Genomic DNA, 25,922 nt, shown 5'->3' with positions numbered 1-25,922 from the left:
TCATACACAAACAGCAGTTGATCAGCGTTGCCTGGTGAAACGTTGTTGTGATGCCTCGTGTAAGGAGGAGAAATGCGTACCATCACGTTTCTGACTTTGATAAAGGTCGGATTGTAGCCTATCGTGATTGCGGTGTACCGTATCGCGACATTGCTGCTCAAGTTGCTCGAGATCCAATGACTGTTAGCAGAATATGGAATTGGTGGGTTCAGGAGGGTAATACGGAGCACCATGCTGGATCGTATCTCTAGCAGTCGAGATGACAGGCTTCTTATCTGCATGGCTGTAATGAATTGTGGAGCCACGTCTCGATCCCTGAGTCAACAGATGCAAGACAACAACCATCTGCACGAACAGTTCAACAAGGTTTGCAGCAGCGTGGACTATCAGCTTGGAGACCATTTCTGTGTTTACCCTTGACACTGCTTCACAGACAGGAACGCCTGTGATGGTGTACTCAACATTGAACCTGGGTGCATGAATGCCAAATCGTCATTTTTTTGGATGAATCCAGGTTCTGTTTACAGCATCATGATGGTCGCATCTGTGTTTGGCGACATCGCATTGAACGCACATTGGAAGCATGTATTCATCATCGCCATACTGGTGTATCACCCGGCATGATGGTATGGGGTGCAATTGGTTACACGTCTTGGTCGCCTCTTGTTTGCACTGATGGCACTTTGAACAGTGGACGTTACATTTCAGATGTGTTACAACCCATGGCCCTGCCCTTCATTCGATCCCTGCGGAAACCCTACATTTCAGCAGGTAATGCACAACCGCATGTTGCAGGTCCTGTACGGGCCTTTCTGGATACAGAAAATGTTCGACTGCTGCCTTGGCCAGCACATTCTCCAGATCCCTCACCAACTGAAAACGTCTGGTCAATGGTGGCCGGGCAACTGGCTCGTCACAATACGCCAGTCACTACATTTGATGAACTGTGGTATCGTGTTGAAGCTGCATGGGCTGCTGTACCTGTACACGCCATCCAAGCTCTGTTTGACTCAATTCCCAGACATATCAAGGCCGTTATTATGGCCAGAGGTGGTTGTTCTGGGTACTGATTCCTCAGCACCTATGCACTCAAACTGTGCAAAAATGTAATCACATGTCAGTTCTGGTATAATGTATTTGTCCAATGAATACCCATTTATCATCTGCATTTCATCTTGGTGTAGCAATTTTAATGGCCAGTAGTGTATAAAGTTTGAAAAGAATATCTATAAATTACCACTGGGAGAATGGTACACACATAATATAGTTAGTTTCTTGGACATATTTATAGCAACTATCTCTGTTGCTGACACTTCAAAGTCTTTGTCTACACTTAGCAAGATAATATCATTTCTGACTTTAAATTCAATACCATTCTTAACATAAATACACGACCCTGTAATGAAAGTGTGTGTTAATTTATCACTTCTGTTTGTATTAAGTTGAACTGAAAATTTATATATAAATGCTTGTAACTTCACATTTTTTCCATACATTATTAGTATCATTGAACATCTTATTTTTAAGATTGTAGTAGTAGTTCTGGTTTATACATTTGTTTAAAGTGAAAGCCCTATGTCACAATGAATATGATGCAAATCAAGAACAATGTGCTGAAAAAGGATTCCATTCTGTTACAGAACTTCTATGTGTCTATATTAGATATAGACAGGTGACAGAGACTGAGGCAGATAAAGATGAGCTGAACTTTGTTTCAGCAATAATTGGTAGTCTAGCATGTCTGGGACTAGACTTAGTGGCCAATTTCCAGGAAAGAAGTGTATTTGTTGTGCACTTGGTTGGTGCTGGTGTTTGTTTTTTTGGTGGAACAGTTTACTTTGTGATGCAGGTAAGACCTTGAACAACTACTCAGAATGTCAAAATTATTTAGACAAATTTTCTTCAAGAATTTTCAGCCTTCATGACTCTCCACAGAACAAATATACACTGAGGGGGGGGGGGGGGGTCATGCCAGTTGCGTAAGAATGATGGTAGTAGCACCTCTGTGTGGATGCAAATCACATGTGCTTCAAATACATGCTGTAACAGTTGTGAGTGTTAGTTATCTATGAGATTGGAAGTGGCGAATTGATGTTAGTCAAAATGCCTTTAAGACCATAAAGATGCCATTGTCAACACCTCACTTTGTTTCATCAAGGATGCGTAATAGGGCTACGAGAAGCTGGATGTTCCTTCTGCAATTTTGCAGAAAGACTGGGCAGAATGTTGCCACTGTACTTGATTAATGGTAGTGGTGGTCACGAGAATATATGACCACAAGAAGACTGGCTCTAGATGGCCATATGGCACTACCTAGAGGGAAGAGCATCATATCTGATGTATGGCTCTGGCACTTTGTACTGCATCTACAGCAGCAATGTGAGCAGCAGTTGACACCTCAATGCAATGAACTGCTACAAATTGTTTGCTTCAAGGACAGTTCCAAGCCTGATGCCCTGTAGCATGCATTCCACTGACTCCAAACTAACAGCATTTGCGACTTCAGTGGCATCAACTGACAGCTCATTGGAGGACAGGGTGAAGGTCTGTTGTGTGTTCGGATGAAAGCTGTTTCTGCCTAAATGCCAGTGATGGCTGTGTGCTGGTCAGAAGGAGGCCAGTTGAGGGCCTTCACCCAACCTGTCTGTGTGCTAAACACACTGGACCTACACCTGGACTTATGCTCTGGAGTGCAATTTTGCTTGATAACAGGAGCATCCTTGTGATTATCTCATGGACTCTGACTGCAAAATAGTATGTCAGTCTGGCGATTTGACCTGTTGTGCTGGCATTCATGAATGGCATTCCAAGGGGCATTTTCCAACAAGATAAAGCTCACCCACACACTGCTGTGGTGGCCCAACATGTTCTACAGTGTTGACATGTTGCCTTGGCCCACTCATTCACTAGATTTGTCTCCAATCAAGAGCATATGGGATATAATTGGATGACAACTCCAGCATCATCCACAAAAAACATTAACCATTCTTGTATTGTCCAACCTAGTGCAACAGGCATGAAATTCCATCCCACAAACTAACATCTGGCAGCTGTATAACACAATGCATGCATTTTTGCATGCTTGCATTCAACACTCTGGTGGTTACACAGGTAATTAATGTATCAGCATTTCACATTTGCAATGTCTCATGTTCACATTAACCTGTGATCTCACAATATCAATTTGTTAAATATGTTACCCAGTCAGATATATTCCTGAAATTTCATTACTCTACATTAATTATTTATTGATGCGATTTTTTTCCATCAGTGTATATATGCAACTATAGCATCAAATTTAGGTATATGCTTCTGCAATTCACATATTCAAATATAGCTGTTGTTACTGGAATTGTAAGTAATAAGTCTTTACATTAAAAGGCTATTGTTTGCATGGAATCTAGCAACTCAACCCTGCTTCCCTGCGGTAGCACTAAGTATTTATGGCCACATGACTTGTTTACAGAGCAATAATAAGTTGCATAAATATCTTCCTTGTGTATCAGTCTTCTGTTGATAAAAACCATAGCAAAATCCCTACAGCAGTTCCTGAGATTAGCTTTTACATACAAACAAAAAAATTTGGTGGGAAGATTTTAATTTAGTAATACATGTAGAACAAATGTTTTCTAAGTATTTTGGCACTCAGTTTTGTTTGAATGAGAAAGTTCCAAAGCATATGTTCAGAAACACAAGAGATTGATGTAGTTCTGTGAACAGGAATACAGTAGTTTTCATGAATATTGTACTGTAAAACATTAGCTGTGTAACTGGTACCAGATAACACAAAAAAGAGGAACTTTTGAAATCAAGTGCAGAAAATACACCATCAGCTAAAGAATACCTTACCATTTAGTGTGCTCCCTATGCTCTCATTCATACAAGCTGCAGATCATACAAGTACTGAGAAAAATAATAACCAGTTGTGATTCTATTGGGGAACAAATACAAACATAAACAAATACAGTGATTGTGTGGTCACCTGTAGATATCAGGATAAACCGTTTCCTCTTGTAAGTTATATAGAATAGGTGACTGTCATCACTGGGTAGACTTTAATGCTAGTTCATTTGAGGAACTCACTTTACACAGATGACATATGACACTATGGTGCAGAGTTTCCTCTCAGGTAATGTTATACCTTCCTTGTCTGAAAATGATCAGGTAATAACGACTCTCAGTTTGGATCAGTATGCTGGAAAGCTGTAATCTTTTTTTACCCTTACACTGGACAATTTTCTGCAACTTCAAAGTGCCTGATTTCAACAGGATTATGTAACATCAAATCCAGAAACATAAGGAAGTCAATTACAGTTGTGAAAAACTTTTTGCTTAAGAATGTCAAGTCAAAATTCAGCGTTGATTCCCTCATATATGAGATCACTCAGTTGATTACTGTGTGAAATTGTTCCCTTGTAAAGCTATCTAAAAAATTGTCTTCATAATTTGGTGAATGACTCTGAGTGAATTACAACAATGAACTTACGAGAACATTAATGGCATACCAGGCGATGTGTTGGAGTGAGCCAATGGGCACATTAATACTTGCAAAGGAGAAAGCTATGTACACTATATAATTTTCAGTCATTAATAATTTGAATTACTATCTTTGAAAGGCTAGTTTAGTTGTAATAGCCCATTTTCAATCAATAAAACACTTTCATTAGAATTATTCTGACTTTGATGGGTTTTCAAAAGTTTCCTTCGCTGTGTATTACAGTTGAACAAACTGTCCTCATAAATAATGAAATATTCCATTTTGTCTTCTTAAATCAAGCTGAGGTAAGTTTATTCATTCTTAAATACTTTCACTAAAAGTACTTTTAAAATATCTGTTGGGAACGTGTGCTTTATTGTAAACAGAAGAGTTTTCCGAGTGATTATTCAGTTTGATGACAACTGAGGTTACAATTTGCTCTTGATTTCTTTATATCATGAAGAGATATAATCACTTCTATGGAAACTAGGCCAGTTCATGATATGCTCTTTATATTTTCATTCACATTTTATGTTTTTATTGGGGGACCTTCCCTGTAATTTCGATATTTTAATTTGACTTCAGTTTTGATGATTCAGCTAATAGAGTGCACTAGTTTTTGTTTTCTTGTTATCCTCCTCTAACATGATCCTCTGCATTACCATTAGATAAAATTGTCTTGGCTGCACTATTCCTAATATGATTTAATATTTAGTCATAGGGTTATGATCTTTCTCCTCATTTCCTTTGTCTCTCAAGGTAGAATCAGTTACTCAGTTTTTTAATATTATTGTTGATGCCATGCTCACTTCAAATTACTACTGATATACATGTCTTTCCTGTTGGTAGGTAGTTTATCACTCTATTTAAGTATCAGACACTAATATTAGAAATTAAATTTTAAAATATTTCTTCACTTTGTACTTTTCTTGTGCAGTTTGCAATATAGTTGTGTTTTTAATATTAAACTTTATGAATGATTTCAGACAATAATAACACGACGCATGAAACAACAGAAACTATTTTATGTGCGTCTTTTATTGTCATTAATATGCTGTTGCTGCTGCTTCTCCACAGTAATACCAGGGGGCATTGCCATGTTTACATTTGATGGTATGATAACAGTTTCACAGGTGACATAAAAAACTATGTTTAAATTAAGTGGTTTAACATTTATTTTTTCTGTAATTTCAATCATCTCACATCCAATTTGTGGAGATGTGACTGTTTTCCTTCATTACTCTCTATAACTGCGTTTTCTTCTTGATGCTTTGTGGATGTGGTTATTGCTGTGTGCTCCTTCAGTTTAAACTTATCTCTCTTGTTACTTTCATGCCAACAAAAATATATTCTTGGACATGCAATTGGTGCATTCATAGTGAGTAACTGAAATGCAATAATATCTGTGATACAAATTACATATGGTGAACCTGAAACACAGTGACATAAAAAATAAATTATTATAGCATATTAGGTTTGATGTTAGTTGTCGGTAGCCAGTGAATCACCACACTGTGTAGCTCTCTAGATAGGCAGAACTATCATATTAAGATGATATTTGTGCCATGATATTGCATAACAGCAGTCTGTAATTACTTATGGCTCTGAGCACTATGGGACTTAACATCCATGGTCATCAGTCCCCTAGAACTTAGAACTACTTAAACCTAACTAACCTAAGGACATCACACAACACCCAGCCATCACGAGGCAGAGAAAATCCCTGACCCCGCCGGGAATCGAACCCGGGAACCCGGGCGTGGGAAGCGAGAACGCTACCGCACGACCACGAGATGCGGGCCGTGTAATTACTTACAAACTTGTGGATTTTGTTATACTGTCAGCAGTCATCTTGGTTTTGCAGTCGCTAGTGTGATAAGACATTTACAAAATGTATCTCATGAACCAGATACTGTTATTTCCAAGCTTGCTGAAGAGGAATGGAGTATCATGTTCACAGCGCTGTGACTGCATTCAATGACACCACGTCCAGGGAGATTCTTCCTGTCAGATTCTAGTTCATGGGTGGATATTAAAGAGAACTAGTAAGTTCATGAAGTTGTAAGTGGAGCCATAAGCAAGTAATAATGCCATGTCAGTCTGTGACTCACATTTTCTGACTGGATGAGTCAGAACCCGAGTGTTCTCTGCATCTTTAGCTTGTTGGAATGCTGTATGTCCTGGTATTCATAACTGGACACTAGAATGATACCACACTTTTTGCTTTGAGAATGTTATGCCATAAAGAAGACCGTAGCAGTTTAGCACATTTCATAAAGTGATGTTAGCTGCTATGATTTGAGTTTGCTGTCAGTAAGATGACTACCCATCTCCTTTAGTATGAGTTAAAGGCTGAAAGGCAATTAGGCAATGTGCTACTTAGGTACATCAGCTCTTAATGTTTGAAAACATTGTTGGGAACAGCAGTGATCTGATTAAATAATTTGAAGTAATAATCAGTCTTGATTGCAAATTTTTATTAAAAATTGAAAATCACATGTCAGTGGTAATTGGTTTCAACCATATCTAGATCATCATCAGACCATGTCTCTGGAATGCAAAAAATAATTTTTTTTTTGTTTCAGCGTAACAGATACCAAAATTATAAAATCTGTATACACAGTAAAATGTGGATGCATGGTGATAGTAACATAAGATGGTTCTTATAGCATTAGGTGGTGAGCAGAGATGATGAGCAGAGCACTGCCAAGTGATGGAAGACACCTATGGCAACAATGACACTTGTAAGTGCTCTCCTCATTGTCTCTGTTCACCACATAATAGTATAAGAAGCATCTTATTTTATTATAACTGTGTGTCCATATTGTACTGTGTAGATGGATTTTGTAATTTTGGTACCTTTTACACTCCAAGAAAAATTATTTTTGCACTCCAGAGAAATGGTCTGATGATAATCTATATATGATTAGAACCCATTACCATTGACCTGCGATTTTTAATTTTTAATAAAAATCTGCAATAAACACTGATTATTGTTTCACATTATTGCAGTTGTGTTTTATTGTCTTTGGTGTCAGAATTACCTGTACTACTACAACAAAATTTTGTTTGCTCATGTCAGGACGAAACACTTAGCAAGTGCTGATACCATTCCTTACTTCAGAAGTCCATGTTGTTGTTCACCTCCATCTCTAATGTCAATAGGTCATTAAACCCTGTTGTACCCTCTTTCATTATTCAGCTTACTTTGAATCTGTTACATCTGCTGAATCATCAATCACCTTTCTGAGTTATTGATGATTTGTGTGTGTAACTGCAAAAAGCATAATGACAAGAATCTCAAGACACTATAAGTAATCATTGATTTGACCTGTTGCAATACATCATTTTTGTTAGGCGAAATGAGATGCTATTCCACTTTGGTTTTTGAATGTTAATCATGTCTTAGTTACATTTAAAAGCAAATAATAACTATGCTATGTATGATTTAGTGTTGTATGAAGTCTGATAAAGATATGAGCACTGGTATGGAAAAAGAGTGTAGCAATTTTCTTGTGCAAAGGCACACTGTACAGTTTTCACTGTAACTAACAAGTAAAATATGCAATTTTTTCCATGAACACAATCTAATAATGTACTGTAAGGCACCCTGCAACAGGCTGTGTGTTAATCTTTTGTGTGTGCAACTGACTGGATACAGGTAAGGCAAAATGAAAATTCTGTCTTAGTTTCAATGACAATATGATGCTGGAGAGCACTCAGATCAAAAATCTGTATCAAACACAGTCAGACAGTTAAGTATGTGAGGTGACACAGTTCCCAAGACAACTTAATCATGATACTATTTGGCTTGTGAAATGTTTCAAGCCTTTAGACAATAGGCTATTCCAGCAGCTTTCATGATGGTACTGTAAATTCAACAGTGAGTGTTGTTGTTGATAATGAAAGGGGAGGGGAGCATGAAACTCAGTGAGAACACGCAGCCTATTCCTATTGAATAGCGCAAGTATGCCCACTGAGCTTAATTTCAAAATCCAGCAGACTGTTTTTAACAGTGTGAGATGCTTCACATTAGGACACTGATGAAAGGTTTTGAGATTTAACCCAGGGCATTAGCACAGTGGCTCATGGATGATAACTTTATTCTACCACCTTTCTCTCTCTCTCTCTCTCCCTCCCTCCCACCCTTCCTCCCTCCCTCTCTTTTCCAACCAAATACTGGTGGTGGAACTTTCTACCACCATTATCATTCTACATCTGGTTCAAGTATCACCAAAGGACTCATATTTGGGAGGCCATCCTGATTTAGGTTTTCCATGATTTCCCTAAATTGCATGCGGCAAATGTCAAGATGGTTCCTTTAAAAGGACATAGCTGATTTCCTTCCTGATCCTTCCCTAATATTAGCTTGTGTTCCATCTCTAATGACCTCACTGTCGATGGAATGTTAAACATTTATCTCCTCCTCCTTCAAGTGTCACTCTACTACTCTGACATAGCAACTTCAGCTATGGAGCCAGTTTACTTTCAAGATAATAAAGGCAGCAACACCCATGGCAAGACAATCAGTGTTGGTTAACAATGGTTGCCAATCATTCCCCTGTGACTACACACATTAAACACTAAAGAACATTCTCACAAAGAGCTAGAGAGCTAAAGTGGCACACATGATAAAACTCAGTCAACAGTAATGTAACAGAATGAGTCACCCTTCACAGATGGCAAATGTACTAAGAGACTAATGAACTGGGCAGCCTAAATGAATGTGACTATGTGATGGTGTGAGTCAAAATCCAAGATTTCCTGTTGGCCCTTTTTGTCAGTATCTGAGGATAAATTATGAAGAACTATTACACAGAATTTTTACATAACCAAATTTGACATTTGATACAGATGTAGCTCCCAAAGGTAACAACGACCCATTTGAGGCTGCTAACTTTATACTGACATGACACAAATAACTATGCAAATAAACTTCAACATTACATTTGGTCTTTCCAGTCCCTTGGCTTGAACATTATTTGGAATCTACTGTTAGTTTTAATGCAGATAATCTAGAGCACATTCCTTCCCTTTTGTTGCTGGTGGAACTCACTCTTACATCGTATAATTCACTGCACACAATTCCTTTGAGAACAATTCACAAAAGTGTACATTCATTTTGCCAGAATTTCCAGTTGTATGATATGCTAGTGATGAACACTGCATAACAATGATCTTCATTCAAAGTTACACACCATTCTGATAACTATCTGCATATTACAAGAAACAGGTTATTGCTTTGATTGATCTTACATTTATTTGTTAATCATATTTGCACCATTGTGTGACAAATCACACTGTGTTTATCTTGAGTAGTATAATTTTATATTCTATGTTGGTAACAAAGTTTTGTAATATTTTTATGTAAAACAGAGAGTTGATAATTTCATGATTTCTATCAAAAGTTATATTTTGCTTGGTCATTGCCAGAAAATGATAGGTTGGAAATACAAACTTCTCTTTTTTTAGTTTAAATGTATAATCTATATCATATATGTATAGTGCATCATCCATTCTACTATATTTAGGATGAATTCACTGACAATATTTTTTGTATATGCCAAGGGCAGACATTTTGAAACCTCCTCTCCTGTATCAGGACATGGAACAGGAAACTTGGCCCAGTACCTCTCTTTCACCTACAAAATTGCACAGTTCTCCTGTGTAGCTTGCAGAACTTGCACTCAAAAGGGTATTGCAAAGAAATGGATTAGCTGTGGACTAGAGGATGGTTTTCAGAATGAATACATCACTCTGTAGCAGAGCATGCACACATGGCACATTCTGGAAACAGCACTTTCATTGTTCTAAAGATACACAATTTCAAAGCAAAGCCCACAGATTTTCTATCCTGTTATAGCTAATTGCATGTTCCATGGCTTACTTGAACAGTATATTGTAATGAAATGGAATGAAGCAGTTTACAAATTATTAACATAATTTAAGATTTCATTGTTGCTTCAACTACCACCGATACTGCTATATTTTTTCTTTCCTGTTTATCACTAGCATGTCTGACTGCTGTACACAGAACCCAGATTTAGCCCTTGGTATGGTGCAATCAGGGATTTTCCTTGGTTGCAGTGAGATACACTAAGCCTTCTGAGGTCAACTGAAGACATTAACAGCTGGGAGAGTAATTGCTGATCACATAGCCCTCCAGCATTTCCATTGAATCGTAGCAGGCAAATGTGCTGTAACACAATAATACCATGAAGTTTAGTTTAACTTATAGTGTGCTAAATAATATATGCTCACTTCTGCAAAGCCAACTGACAGAAACACAAGTACACATACATAGTTATGTTGTACTGGCTGGTTAAATTTTTCATTTTCTTTAGCTCAATTGTGCAGGGTTGTATTGGGTGCAGTGGGTAAGGGGAACAAGAGGCAAGGGAGTGATGGAGGGAGAGGGGACTGGTGGTTGGAAAGGAGATGCAGCAAGAGAATGGGATAAGAGTGATGAACTGAAGTGAGAATCAGGAGGAGAGAGGTGAAGATTGGTGTGGGATAGGGGCTAGGAGAGAATCAGGCCAGGAGACAGTTCCTGTCCATGTAATTTAGAGGCACTGGCACTGGCGTTGGGAGTCCAGGTGGTATGAGTTGTGAAAGAGCCACTGCAGTTGAATATGTTGTGCTCAGAATAAAGTTCTGCCACAGGGTAAGCAACTTTCCTCTTGGCCACAGTTTGGTGGTAGCCATTAATTGGTCAGGTGACCAATTATATCTTCACCCAACTACTACTTCTTTGATGGAAAATTTATAAACAAAGCCACATGAGAGTTTGGGGAATCCTAACTCATATTTCAACGTATTTATTGGCCATCTATAGTTACCCTTTCTAGTCATCTAGGATCTTAACTTGTTGATGATATCTTTAAGTTGTGAATCCAGGTCTATGACACTATCCTCATTCCTTAACAGCCTTAATCTCTTCTCTGTTACCCATAACATTTCGCCGTCTTCAGCTCAGGATACCATCTTGCATGAGACTGACCTCAATCTCTTCAACAGCTATGTGAGAGACTGTCAATACAAAGTGCACCAATTATCAACAGTATCTCCTATTTAACAGCTACCATTCCTTTCACATTTAACAAGCCCTTCTGATAAAATACAGGCATCTGTAAATGCTGAAGTACATCCTCCACCAAGGCTTCAACTACCTTTCATTGTGCCGTGCATCCTGTTTTAAATTTTTCTCAGCTCTTCCAGAGTGACAGTCTGTTGCCTAGCCAGTCTATGAAGTATCCTGGTTCACCCTTATGTCACATGTTTAAAAGACAGCTTTGCAAAAGTGATGTATACCAAGAACAGTATACCATACCTTATAAGGGAACAGTTCAGTCTGACATGTTGAAACGAGCTCTGAAATTTTTTATACAGGAGTGATATACTGAAAGTAACACTGTATCATAGTTTTTGCTGCTAAGACATGCCACAAGTATTTTTCAAAAAAAAGTTATAAAATTGCCAAATTTGTAACTCACCAAGGGGCTGGAGCAACATACACCCCTCTCATAGCTAGTACATCAGTAGACAGATAGCACAGCACAACATGGCCATAATTTATAAGGCAAATTTCAGATTCTTTTCATAGTTTCTCTGATACAGTTTTTCACAGTTACTATTCACTCAAATTTGCAACTCATTTAATATCCTTAATAATTAGCAGTTGTCTTTACAATATCACTAAGTGTTAACAATTATGATAAAAATGAATTAATTTTCTTCATGTTTTCTTCGCGTATGTTTGCTAATGGTATAGGTCTTTGAGCAGGTCTCAGAGTTTCACAGTAATGTGGAATACAGTTATTGTTTTCAACCTTGCAAATATAAAATGTGAAGAACATAGTATGCACTGGAACTAGCCTACTTTTCCTGCAGACCTAAATAAGTGTTATTTATTAGTTAATTTGTTGGACATTCATTTGGAACATATCAACATTTAGTTAGAAATTGTGTAAATATTAGAAAAAACAGGAAATAACTGACAGTTCTGTGAATTGTGTTTCAAACATTGGCTATTGCTCAAATTAAAGCCCAAAAAAATATTGTATCTTCCTATCCCAAAGAAAACATTACAGAAATATCTTTTGGTGACAGAAAAACAAAACTGTAAATTTTTTGGATAAATGAAGGAGGGAGAAAACACTTAAAGTTAAGCAATGTGTAAAGCCAGTTTCATTTCACAAAATCTGAATATCAATTTTATAAATGTAAAGAAGGTTTGCATGAAATATGCACAAAAATGAAATTTGCAAAAGTGTGAAAGAAAAACAATTCTACAGATTTAGAACTGCTCTTGAGAGTGAAAGCATCATTACCGAGGGAGATCTATGAGGCCCTCTGAGTTGCAAGTGAGGTGGACATTACTGATTTCCAGAAAAGGAAGTTGCAAAATTGCAATGTTTTCTACAAGTAAACATGCAGGAATGTTGTCATTACTAAATAATACTATAGAGAAATTCATAGCTGATGTGAAGATGAAGCCTCTTGTTATCCCTCAAAATGCTGTGTACAAAGCCAATCAGTCAGGTTTCATGCAAGAACTGTATACAAACTGCACTTTATCATTCTGAGCAAAAAAATATACAGCCTCTGTGCCTATGGTAAATGCTAAGACACAGTCATATAAAACAATGCCCATGATAAGTAAGTATTAGTGGATTACTGTCTCAGCAGTTTTATATACACTGAAGTGCCAAAGAAACTGGTATAGGCAATACAGTCTCTTTGCCTTTGGAGAGTTCTAAGACACATTCATATAAAACAATGCCTGTGACAAGTAAGTATCAGTGGATTACTGTCTCAGCAGGTTTATATACACTGTAGTGTCAAAGAAACTGGTATAGGCATGCCTCTTCAAATACAAAGATATGTAAACAGGCAGAATATGGTGCTGTGGCAGCAGCGCCTATATAAGACAACTAGTGTCTGGCACAGTTGTCAGATTGGTTACTCATGCTACAACAGCATGTTATCAAGACCTAAGTGAGTTTGAACATGGTGTTATAGTTGCCACATGAGCAATGGGACACAGCATCTCTGAGGTAGCAACAATGTGGGGATTTTTCCATATGATCATTTCACAAATTTACCATGAATATCAGGAATCCAGTAAAACACCAAATCTTTGACATCACTGCAGCCAGAAAAAAAATCCTGCAGGAATGGGACTAACAGTGACTGAAGAGAATCATTCAATGTGACAGAAGTACAATCCTTTTGCAAATTGCTGCAGATTTCAATGCTGGGCCATCAACAAGTGTCAGCATATGAACCATTCAGAGAAACATCATCGATATGGGCTTTCAGAGCCGAAGGCCCACTCATGTACCCTTGATGACTGCACTACTCAAAGCTTTACACCTCACTTGGGCCCGTCAACACTGACATTGGACTGTTGATGACTGGAAACATGTTGCCTGGTCAGACGAGTCTTGTTTCAAACTGTATCAAGTGGATGGATGTGCACGGGTATGGCGATAACCTCAAGAATCCAAGGACCCTGCATGTAATCAGGAGACTGTTCAAGCTAGTGGAGGCCCTGTAATGGTGTGGGGTGTGTGCAGTTGGAGTGATATGGGACCCTTAATATGTGTAGATACTCTGACAGGTGACATACATGTAAGTACCCTGTCTGATCACCTGCATCTGTTCATATCCATTGCACATTCTGACAGACTTGGGCAATCCCAGTAGGAGAATGCAACACTACACACATCCAGAATGGCTCCAGGAACACCCTTCTTAGTTTAAACACCACCAAACTCCCTAGACATGAACATCATTGAGAATATCTGCGATGCCTTGCAATGTCCTGTTCTGAAGAGATCTCCACTCCCTCATAGTCTCGCAGATTTATGGACAGCCCTGTAGGATTCATGGCATCAGTTCCATCCAGCAATACTTCAGACATTAGTTGAGTCCAGGCCACGTTGTGTTGTGGCACTTCTGCATGCTGATGGGGGTGGATATTAGGTAGGTGTAGCATTTTCTTTGGCTCTTCAGTGTATCTGTCTTCAGCTGCAAAAATATTGTAATCAGTGTAGAAAAGTATGGAAGAATCAAAGAGAATAAGTTTCAGTATTACATCCAAAATATATTCTTACCAGTTGCAAAAAGTAATTCATTGTTTTTGTTGGGCTCTTGGCCTAAACATAATACACCACTGTCTTCAAGAGGACAATGAAAATAATTTTAATACACTTCAGATTTCACCTGGAACTAATAGTGTGTTTCAGCCTCTCGATAAAAATTTTCAACAGTGTAGAACATTTTTCAGAAAATTATGACAATACAATTTCCTGTAGCTCTTTCTCATTCCAGCTTTATTAGCAGGACAGTATTATTAAACTTCAGTCATTTCTGCATTGTCAGTTTGCATTACCACATCTTACAAATTTAATGCATTAATTTTTGTTTCATCACATGTCCCTGGTGTAAGGAAAATGTTTGATTTCATCACTCCATAGACACATTGCATTTTAGTTAACAGTGTATTTCTCTCAGTATGTTCTTCCCATCTGAAAAATTTCAGGGTAGGTTTTGACATGTTGGACTAGATCATTATCTTGTTTGGAGACTATGCACATAGGCATAATAGGCACTTAACACTTATTTCAGTATTGCACCAGTCATTGAGTATTCTTAGTAGGTATGCACTTGCTTAATGTTTTGCTTTTCCCATCTTATATGTCAATCCACATATAATTCTAAAAATTTAATATAATTATTTTGCTGAATTTCGTTGTTTCCTAATGTAGCCATTGTGTTGGTTTTGGTTTATTTCTTCTATGGTAGAAGGTCATCCAAACAGTTATCTTATCATTAACAATTAGACGATTATCTTTAAATCATTTTTCTGCTACATCTGTTGTTCTATCAGTTTTCTGCTGCTATTCATAATCAGTCTTTCTTTTCATAAAGAAGCTTGCATCATCAGCAAATAATATCAAAAATTGTTATGATAGGTCATTAATAAAAACCAAGAACAATAATAGTCCCAATACCTAACTCTGTGGCATAATTAACATTTTCATATTAAGAACACTTTACCTTCATGATAAATTTCTATTCTTCTTTCCTATCAGATAAATCTGACTTTAGCAGCTCATAGGAAACTCCATGGACACATCAAACATATAGTCTTAAAAGAATTAGATAATGATTTATGAGGTCAAAATCTTTTGGAAAGGTCCACAAACAATCCACAAATTATTGCATTATCCTCTACAGCTTTGTAAACAAGTTTTAGGAAACTGAAGAAAGCTATTTGCATTGATTTGCCTTTTCTGAATCCATACTAAACATTTATAAGTTCTTTGTTTTTGTTCAGGAGGTCTAACACTCTATTATACCGTACATTATATTTCAATTCTTTTTTAAGATAATATTGTTAGTGGTCTAAATTTTCTGATGTTAAACTTGCCACCATTTTTATAAACTGGTATTACTGTTTATGACTTAAGTCCTCTTGGAAACACTTCAGGGGCAAAGGAGTCACCAGTTATGTCAACAAGTTGAGGAACAGTTTTACCAGCACTACCAGTATATGCAATACTTTTGTCAGGGCTACCATCAAATCCACAGGTCATTTTAGTCTTTAGTTTAGTTCATATGTTTATATGTTTATTTATTAGCCATTTAGCACGTTTACAATGCAGTTGGCATTCTCAAAATACATTTTGCATATTTAGTGATACCCCTTTGTACTTATTTAAGTGTTACTGGATTTGGTGCATTGTACTTTCACCTATTGGAATTTCTACCATTGTGTTTTGATTATATTTACTTGTGATCAGATTTTGAGCTATATTAGTATAATGACTATTAAATACATTGTCTATTAGAAGTAGATCATCAACGATTTCATTTTTGTGTTTTATGGTGGATTTATTACTTGCTTTATCATGCTGCCTGTATGATTATTAACAACTTCCCACATTGATTTCATTTTATTGTTCCCCTGTCTGACGTATGAATCATTATACTGCTTTTTTGCAGCCTCTACAGCTTCCCGGTACTTATGCCTATTGCACTTCATATATGGTTTCAAAGTAGTATTCTGCTTTGAATATTTATATATCAAACACTTTCTGATGTCTTTTTGATTTTGCTTGTTATCCATGCATTTGATTTTTATTAATTGTAATTCTGTTTAGAGGGAATGAAATATAATAACAGTAATTACAATTAGATAAGACTATTGAATCTACATCTACATCTACATCCTGACGGTGTGTGGGGGAGGGTACATTGAGTACCTCTATCGGTTCTCCCTTCTATTCCAGTCTCATATTGTTGGTGGAAAGAAGGATTGTCGGTATGCCTCTGTGCGGGCTCTAATCTCTCTGATTTTAACCTTATGGTCTCTTTGTGAGATATACGTAGGAGGGAGCAATATACTGCTTGACTCCTCGGTGAAGATATGTTTTCGAAACTTAAATAAAAGCCTGTACTGAGCTACTGAGCATCTCTCCTGCAGAGTCTTCCACTGGAGTTTATCTATCATCTCCGAAGCTCTTTCATGATTACTAAATGATCCTGTAACGAAGCGCGCTGCTCTCCATTGGATCTTCTCTAACTCTTCTATCAACCCTATCTGGTACGGATTCCACACTGCTGAGCAGTATTCAAGCAGTGGGCGAACAACTGTGCTGTAACCTACTTCCTTTGTTTTCAGATTGCATTTCCTTAGGATTCTTTCAATGAATCTCAGTCTGGCATCTGCTTTACCGACGATCAACGATCATTCCATTTTAAATCACTCCTAATGCGTACTCCAAGATAATTTATGGAATTAACTGCTTCCAGTTGCTGACCTGTTATATTGTAGCTAAATGATAAGGGATCTTTCTTTCTATGTATTCGCAGCACATTACACTTGTCTACATTGAGATTCAATTGCCATTCCCTGCACCATGCGTCAATTCACTGCAGATCCTCCTGCATTTCAGTACATTTTCCATTGTTACAACCTCCTGATACACCACAGCATCATCTGCAAAAAGCCTCAGTGAACTTCCGATGTCATCCACAAGGTCATTTATGTATATTGTGAATAGCAACCGTCCTATGGCACTCCCCTGCAGCACGCCTGAAATCACTCTTACTTCGGAAGACTTTTCTCCATTGAGAATGACATGCTCCGTTCTGTTATCTAGGAACTCTTCAATCCAATCACACAATTGGTATGATAGTCCATATGCTCTTACTTTGTTCATTAAACGACTGTGGGGAACTGTATCGAATGCCTTGAGGAAGTCAAGAAACACGGCATCTACCTGTGAACCCGTATCTATGGCCCTCTGAGTCTCGTGGACGAATAGCGCGAGCTGGGTTTCACACAACTGTCTTTTTCGAAACCCATGCTGATTCCTACACAGTAGATTTCTAATCTCCAGAAAAGTCATTATACTCAAACATAATACGTGTTCCAAAATTCTACAACTGATCAACGTTAGAGATATAGGTCTATAGTTCTGCACATCTTTTCCACGTCCCTTCTTGGAAACGGAGATGACCTGTGCACTTTTCCAATCCTTTGGAATGCTACGCTCTTTTAGAGACCTTCAGTACACTGGTGCAAGAAGAGGGGCAAGTTCCTTCGCATACTCAGTGTAAAATCGAACTGGTATCTCATCAGGTCCAGCGGCCTTTCCTCTTTTGAGCAATTTTAATTGTTTCTCTATCCTTCTGTCATCTATTTCAATATCTACCATTTTGTCATCTGTGCGACAACCTAGAGAAGTAACTGCAGTGCAATCTTCCTCTGTGAAACAGCTTTGGAAAAACACATTTAGTATTTCGGCCTTTAGTCTGTCATTCTCTGTTTCAGTACCATTTTGGTCACAGAGTGTCTGGACATTTTGTTTTGATCCACCTACTGATTTGACATAAGATCAACAGTTCTTAGGATTCTACTGGTACAGAACTGTCAGTGTCCTTGTTCCAGTTTACATATTTCAATATGTGATTAAAGACCCTAATGCCTTCATCATTAATTAATCTTCTCTCTACATATTTGTCAGTGTTGCATTTCTTGTGAGATTTCTTTAAAATCAATTTAACTGCTTGTTCATTAAAGAAACTTGTATCAGTGGGCTCAGCTCTATTACCACATTTTGATTTATCAATGAATGTTTGGTCAACAGTAGTTTCACATTTGCTTTAACACCTCGTGGTACATTCTACACATTCTTTATAAACATTTTAAAAAAACCTAATGACATGGATAGTGCAAGACAAGTAAATTAATAGGAGACACGTGGGGCTGCGAATGTTGGGAAATACCCCTAAGGTGTATAACAAATGGTGACTATGTAATGTCACATCCATAATACAGAGGGTGTTTTTGAGCCCATGTGTAAATGGATGAGTGAATGATGCAGTGTTTGCATTTAAGCAAATGGTGCAAATTGCAAACACCTTTTGTAAATGTAAGCTGTTGTAAATGTAGAAGTTAAAAAATTATTGTCCTTACTGTAACAAAGTTCTTATACTGTGTTTCTTTCCTGTTCTCCTCTCTCTCTCTCCCTCTCTCTCTCTCTTGCCTCTTTACTTTTTTTTATTTTTTTTAATATCAGTATGTTGTAAAGACAATGCAGGTCATTTACTGGTAATGATGCAATTCAGAAGCTTATACACATTTGATTGTGACACAGCATGGTAGGTTTTTGTTGTACGGTACTTTGCAATAAACCAGCAGAGACCATGAGACTGGTAAGTAAATTAATAAATTAATACCTCAATGTAAATACATATTTGTCTCATGCAATGAAAAAAATACTGACTGCTTAATGCATGACTCAGACCCTGAGCCTGGCACACTGAAGTCAGACACTGCAGAGCCACACGGATGTGAATACTTGACTTGGGTTGGGATGGTCAGGCATGGCTTAATCACTGCTTGTGTGGCAAGATACATCATCTGGTGGCCTCTCATGTTCAACGTTTGTCATTCATTTTTGTGGTATTTCCCAACATTTGTGGTCTTACAGTAAATTATTTGTCATCTATGTCACTTCAGAGATTTTTAAATGTTAATAAGAATCACTATGTGTATCAGCATTGTACATTCTTAGCTGATTGATCAGTTGCTATCCTTTTCTGCAATTACCCATGAAATTAACATTGAAATGTCCAAACACAATTGTGTATTTTGACTAACTGTTTAGTCTGTTCCAAATTCCATGTAGCACAGCTGAATAACATATGTTCCTACAAAGTTTTTCTTTTCATAACCAGATGCAGTCCATGTCCCACATAATCACTCCTCCTTAAAAAACAGTTAACATCTGCTATATTAGCATGACTTCACTGGGCAAAACTTTCCATCATTATATGTTCTATTATTTCATCTCCCCTATGAAATCAGTGCACAGAATCACTTTTGTTTTAGTTGTTTTTGAAAGTAGCCTGTTCACAATATTCTGGAATTCTTTGAAATTCTTTACCCTTTTTTTTCGTTTTGCTAAAAACATATTTCAGTTTGATTATGGATGACACAAAATATCTTGGTGGCAGTCTGTGATTTAGTAAACTAGCCAGAGTTATCCATGACAACATGTTAATAATAACATCTTGTGTCTTGCATCTGCGCATTTTTCAGCATAAAACTTCCCTACTTTTACTTACTATGACCTATTTTAAGGGCGTTACTATCCTCATTATTTCTTGTCTATTGAAGAGCACATTTTTTGCTTTTGGGGTTTACATAGTTCATTGCAAATAGCATGTCATAGCAGTCGGTGTGTGCATTCTTTTCACAAGTTTTTTTAGTTTTACTCGCTCTGTATTGTTTTTGTACACAACTTTTGTTCAGCTATCCAAAGAAGTCAAGCTTTCTTGAATGAATTTGATCATATATTGCTTTGACATCGGCTTAAATTGAGCATGCTGATCATAAGTTATAAATTAGGAAGACACTCATCTAGTTTTGATATTTCATGTGAATTCAGAGACCTCTTTGCCCACACAGTCAGTGCTACAATAAGGCAATGTCCCCTTGAAAAGACCTGAACAGGGCTTACAATTTCCATTTTTGACTTCTGAATTTATATTTTATGACAGAGAAAACCTTATTTCATAGAGATAACACACTTTCCTGTCAGAAACAAAACTGTTGCTGTAGTTATTGTACTATACCAATGCTAGCATTTTTCTAGTTTAGGTTGCTATGTTAGCACTGAATAGGGGATCATGGAGGAATTTTATAAGGGAGGCTATGCTCCAGATTGAATGCTGAAAGGCATAATCAGTCTTAAATGATGATGATGATGATGATGATGATGAGGCTGCTAATTGTGTCCCATTAGAACAAACATGGATGTATATATAAAGCATGTAATTTTAAAACCATAAAATAATAATTGCAGTATAAAGAGCTGGAGTTTCATTAGTCTTAAGCTTGAGTCCAAAATGTGTATTTGTATCACAGTCTAATATTGTGTTTGAGTCGAAGAGAGATCAATGTCCTACAAGAGGGTATTAGTGATTTCAAGAACTGGAGTATAGTTGAAATTATGCAGTTATCTGATCAGACACTGTATAGTAAGGATCTTATACAATACAATGTAGTGTATAACACTGAATTTATTAATCATTACATAGAAAGTAATTTGTAATGTCCAATAACATAGCTGCTGCCATATTCATAGGTGCATAAATTCTCAATAATTTTGTATTTCCTATTCAGGAGAAGATCCAATGAAATGGAAACCCACTGATCGTGGATATGTAACACACCTAGTAAGTGCTATATCTGAATGGGTTGTTTCTGTCAGCTTCTGCCTGTTTATTCTCACGTTTTATAGTGAGTTTAAGGAAATCTCTATCGAATCACCAGTATTCAGGTAATTTTATTTGTATGTAATAAAACTGATGACTGTTCTGGTGATGGATTTTTAGTTGGCACTGCTTGTTTAATATTACACAGACTTTCTCAATGTTTAAAATGTAGATTTCCAAAATGATAAGCAAAAAATAATACAGCTTTGTAATTTAATAATGGTGATAATATGATTCTAGTCAGAATAATATGTGATATAGTAAATAAGATAAAAATGAAAGTAAATTTCATGAAACTAGGACCAAAAAAGAAACAGTTAGAGGGTGGCAGAGTATAAATGAAAGAAAAGCCATACAGAAAAAAGAACTAATTTTGGTGACGGAGACGGCCAACACCTTCAGGTGGCAGCAGTGGCAGGTGACCCGCATTGACTACATAGTGCACCCATGTGCTTGGTGAAGCCATGGAAGTGGCATGCAGAGATTGGTAAATTCCAACTGGCCCTGTCCGGCAGACCATGATGGGCAAACATATTTGTATGCAACACCAATAACAATGTTGCATGTGCATGGTTAGCATGCAGCAACATGGTGGGGCTTGTTCCGCTGGTGCTGGAACTCTGCCTGTGCTGTGGCATGTATCAAGAGGCACAGTGGAATCTGTGAACTTTATACCAGCATGAAGCAATGTGCCAGTGCAGTGCACTGTGGACAGCTCCCAGCTCACATGATGAAATAGTGATGAATACTTCTGACTAGTCACACAATGTTGGATGTGGACCATTGATCTCCAGCAATTTTTTGGGTCAAATGGTATGTGATCCAAATTTCTGACACCAATATGTACATACCACAACTGGAGTGGATGTGGCCTGTACCAAGTATCAGAATGAGTGCCAGAAGGGAGGCAGTTTGAAATGAAAGAGAGGAGTAAGATAAACTTTTGACTTTTTTCTGACAGTAAGGTGTATCCTGGGATTGGAATGACTCCTTACCCTCTCCCTTAAAACCCACATCCTTTCATCTTTCCTTTTCCTTCCCTCTTTCCTGACGAAGCAGCCGCCGGTTGCGAAAGCTCGAAATTTTGTGTGTGTGTGTGTTATTTTATTGTGCCTGTCTACCGGCTCTTTCACACTTGGTAAGTCTTGGAATCTTTGTTTTGAAATATGTGTTTTGGCATATTTTGGAAATTTAACCCTATGGGGGTGAAATATTGGGTGAAAGCTTTTTTTGAAAATATATTATTATTAAAGAACTACTAACGTATTTTCAAAGCTACATCTGTGAACAGTGGTACTTGACCTCGCAGTTAAGGTAGAAATAAAATGAAACGTATTTCTGTGTTTTTGGCCATTTAACCCATAAGGGGGTGAAATAGAGAATGAGAGTTTTTATGAAAATATTTTATTATGAAAGCATTTTTAAAGCTACATCTATGAAAATTTTAGGCTGGCTTGTCAGTTAGAAATTAAAAAAAATTGTTTCACTGTTTTTGGAAAGTCAACCCCTATGATGGTGAATTGGAGATGAAAGCTTTTATGGAAACACTTCATTGTGCAAGCATTTCTGAAGCTGCACCTATGAAAATTTGTATTTGGTTTCTCTGTTAGAAATAAAACATATGCATGTCACTGTTTTTGGAAAATCAAATCCTACGAGGGGGGGGGGGGGGCTGAAATAGGAGGTGAAACATTCCATTTCAAAAGCATTTTTAAAGCAAATTCTTTGAAAATTGGCATTTGGCTTTCTGGTTAGAGATGAAAAAATATGTATTTCACTGTTTTTGGAAATTCAACCCCTGATGGCACGAAATAGGGTCAGATAGATTCCCCAGCCGAAGCCACTGAGGATAGAAACTTCAAGTCTGGTGAGGGTTTGGATCTTATATTATATGAATTGTTTAAGAACTGATTGTCCAAAATACCCCCTAGGGGGTGAAAGGCTGTTTGAAAGTATGTAACTATTAAGGGAATTTGGAAGCTAAAACTACGAAAACTGGTATTTGGTTTCACAGCCAGAAAATAAAAAGCATGAGTTTCAGCATTTTTGGAAATTCAACAACAAAGAGGGTAAATCAGTGGGAAAGTTTTTTTGAAAATAATTAATTACTAAATAACTTCAAAAGGATTTTTAAGGCTACATCTATGACAATTCGTATTTGACTCCTTGGTTAGAAATAAAAAAGTAGATGTTTCAGTATTTCTGGATATTCAACCCCTAAGGAAGTGCAATGAGGATGAAAAATTTTGAGAACATATTTCATTACATTAAAAAAAATTAAAGCTAAATTTATGGAAATTGGTATTTCACTTCTCAGTTAGATATAACGAAATATTTGTGAGGGAATGAAAGTTGCTATGGAAATATCAACACAAGAATCCGAAAGGCATGACTATCAAGAACTTTGGACTCCAGCTACAAGAACTGCTTTTTTGTTGTCAGAAGCACATTCAGAAAAGGCCATGCTTGTATGGTCTTAATTAGCATGGAAAGCTTAGAAGCTTTTGCAATTTGTGAACAACATGAAAATTTGATTAAATAAAAACAAAAAAATCTCTGTAGGCCACACAGTCTATGTGAGTGAAGCAGTGGGTGCTAAGATAGTCTTTCCTTATATACAGGATATAGATGGTGTTATTGTTAACTACTTTGTGTTGTTGTGCTAAATGCTAATCATTTGCACATCCAAGTACACTTCATGACAATTTGAAGTTTGTTGTGTGCTGTCTTCATGGTGTTGCAATTTTAATGGCCAGTAGTGTAATTTCATTTCATCTTTTTAATCAGAAACTGATCAGTGATCTGCTGTCTTTCAGGAAAAGCCCACCTGATGCCAGCACAACTGATATTCAATTATGATCAAATTTTGGGTGAGTTCTTTGACATTAATAGGCCCACCAGATGACAGCACAGTTGATATTAAGTTATAAAGTTTTGGATCAGTTGTGTGACATGGAACAGTTAATACTCAAATCCACTGAAGCAAGTATGTGGTTCAGTCTCAGACATACAAAATGTAAGGTTCATGTATGGCAACATGATTCAGTCTGTTTTCTTCCTAAATGCTGTACATTTATGACATGCCTTCCAGTGTAACAAAACTTTCAGAATAAAAACATTGTTTTATTTTGTATTCTGAGTTTGAAGCAGAACTATTCATTTCATGTGAGGCCTAAATTTTTGTTTTATTTTATATTTTGAGCAATTCATTCAGAATATTAACTGGTGAGAATAGAAAGCAAAAGGTTCTTTAATTTGTACTGTGAGATGGTATAAAAGAAAATGCTGCATCATTATATATATACATAATATGATATAATACTCCAAATCTTCACTGGAAAATGTGATAGAGAGAACTCCAAAGGGAGGCCCTCACCAATAACTAACCACATAAACATAACTGTGATACAGATATGTATGGCAGATGTGACAGTGTGGGTGAGAATTTCTGCTTTTGAATAGTATTTGGACACTGCAGGCAAGAAATCCTGCTTTTGTGAAATATTTGGATTTTAATACCCACAGTGACCAATTTAAGTATTCACGAATCTGTTGTAGTTCTCCTTCTCCCAGTTCAAAGTAGCAGTTACACAACAATGAATTGTAACAACTGTATAATTAAATTTAATGTGACATATATCCATAGATTATTTCCATTAAAATGATATTGCTTAACATGTTGACTGCCATAAGTCTGCCAGTGGACAAGACACCATGTGTGTGCCACTGACCATGAGCTCCACTCCATTTAGTTAAGTACCCTGTATATCTTTGGATGAGACGTTTTATAGTACAACCACCATCATATGCAGCTTTTACAGTACAACCACAGTCATATGCAGCTTATTGATGAAACATGTACTGTGGATGAACATGGCTTGTAGATGCAATGTGGGGTTGGGAGATATAGTCAGTCTAGTCTTTGTTGCAGTTGTGGCTTCTTACTGTCTACCAGTGAGATTTCACAAAATTATAAATATCAAAAAATGATTGGTTTCATGATGAATTACTTAGAATGTTGTAAGAATCAGATTTTCATTTTGAAGAAGCTGTGACTGTGGGCATAACTGATAGCAGTGGAAGTTATGATGACAATGAACATGTTTGTAATGGTGATGGCACTGGTAAGAAGTTTAGTCACCATTTTGCAGCTGTTAATAAAAATAGGTATGTAATGTATCCAACAACTGAAGATTATTATTGCAAAAATGCTTTGTTCAAGAACAACATTTTGCCAAAAATAAAGAGGAAATCTTGCTTTTAGTTACTCATTCATTGTATTCAGTTTGCAGAGGATGAGTTAATGTTGTGTCCAAAATTTTGGCAGAAAGAATTGTGCTTCATCTTATGGATCATTTTTATAGAGGGCCAAAAAGTTGTTACACATTATTCAACACCAGTTCCCCTTGCAAAACAACTCCTTGAATAAGAGACAAATTTGGTGGAGACACTGAGAAAGAACAGAAGGCATCTATTACCAGTTATGAGACATACCATAAAAATGGTTAAGTAGTAGGTAAACTGTCATCTGAAAGCATTGTAGTTGCAAAATAGAAGAGAGAAAGAGACATGGTCTTCCTTTCAACAAAACACTTGTTAGATACAGTTCCATCAGGCTAAGACCAGTCTGGAAATGAAAAATTAAAAC

The 25,922-nt window shown here is 37.0% G+C and overlaps 1 protein-coding gene across 1 annotated transcript in view; it reads left to right on the top strand.

Moving 5' to 3' along the window:
* The window catches only part of LOC126299476 (DNA damage-regulated autophagy modulator protein 2-like), a 141,652-nt gene extending 117,245 nt beyond the window's left edge, over window positions 1–24,407 (top strand). The window contains exons 4-7 of the mRNA XM_049991410.1: window positions 1,641–1,849; window positions 5,464–5,590; window positions 21,183–21,339; window positions 24,091–24,407. Of these exons, the coding sequence (XP_049847367.1) occupies window positions 1,641–1,849; window positions 5,464–5,590; window positions 21,183–21,339; window positions 24,091–24,133 (536 nt within the window). The 3' untranslated portion in view covers window positions 24,134–24,407. The remainder of the gene's footprint in view (window positions 1–1,640; window positions 1,850–5,463; window positions 5,591–21,182; window positions 21,340–24,090) is intronic.
* Window positions 24,408–25,922: the final 1,515 nt, after the last annotated feature.

The sequence above is a fragment of the Schistocerca gregaria genome, chromosome X (assembly GCF_023897955.1).
Source record: "Schistocerca gregaria isolate iqSchGreg1 chromosome X, iqSchGreg1.2, whole genome shotgun sequence".
NCBI classification, from domain to species: Eukaryota; Metazoa; Arthropoda; class Insecta; order Orthoptera; family Acrididae; genus Schistocerca; species Schistocerca gregaria.
Note: the sequence above shows the minus strand (reverse complement) of the source record. Positions and strands in the feature narration are given on the sequence as shown.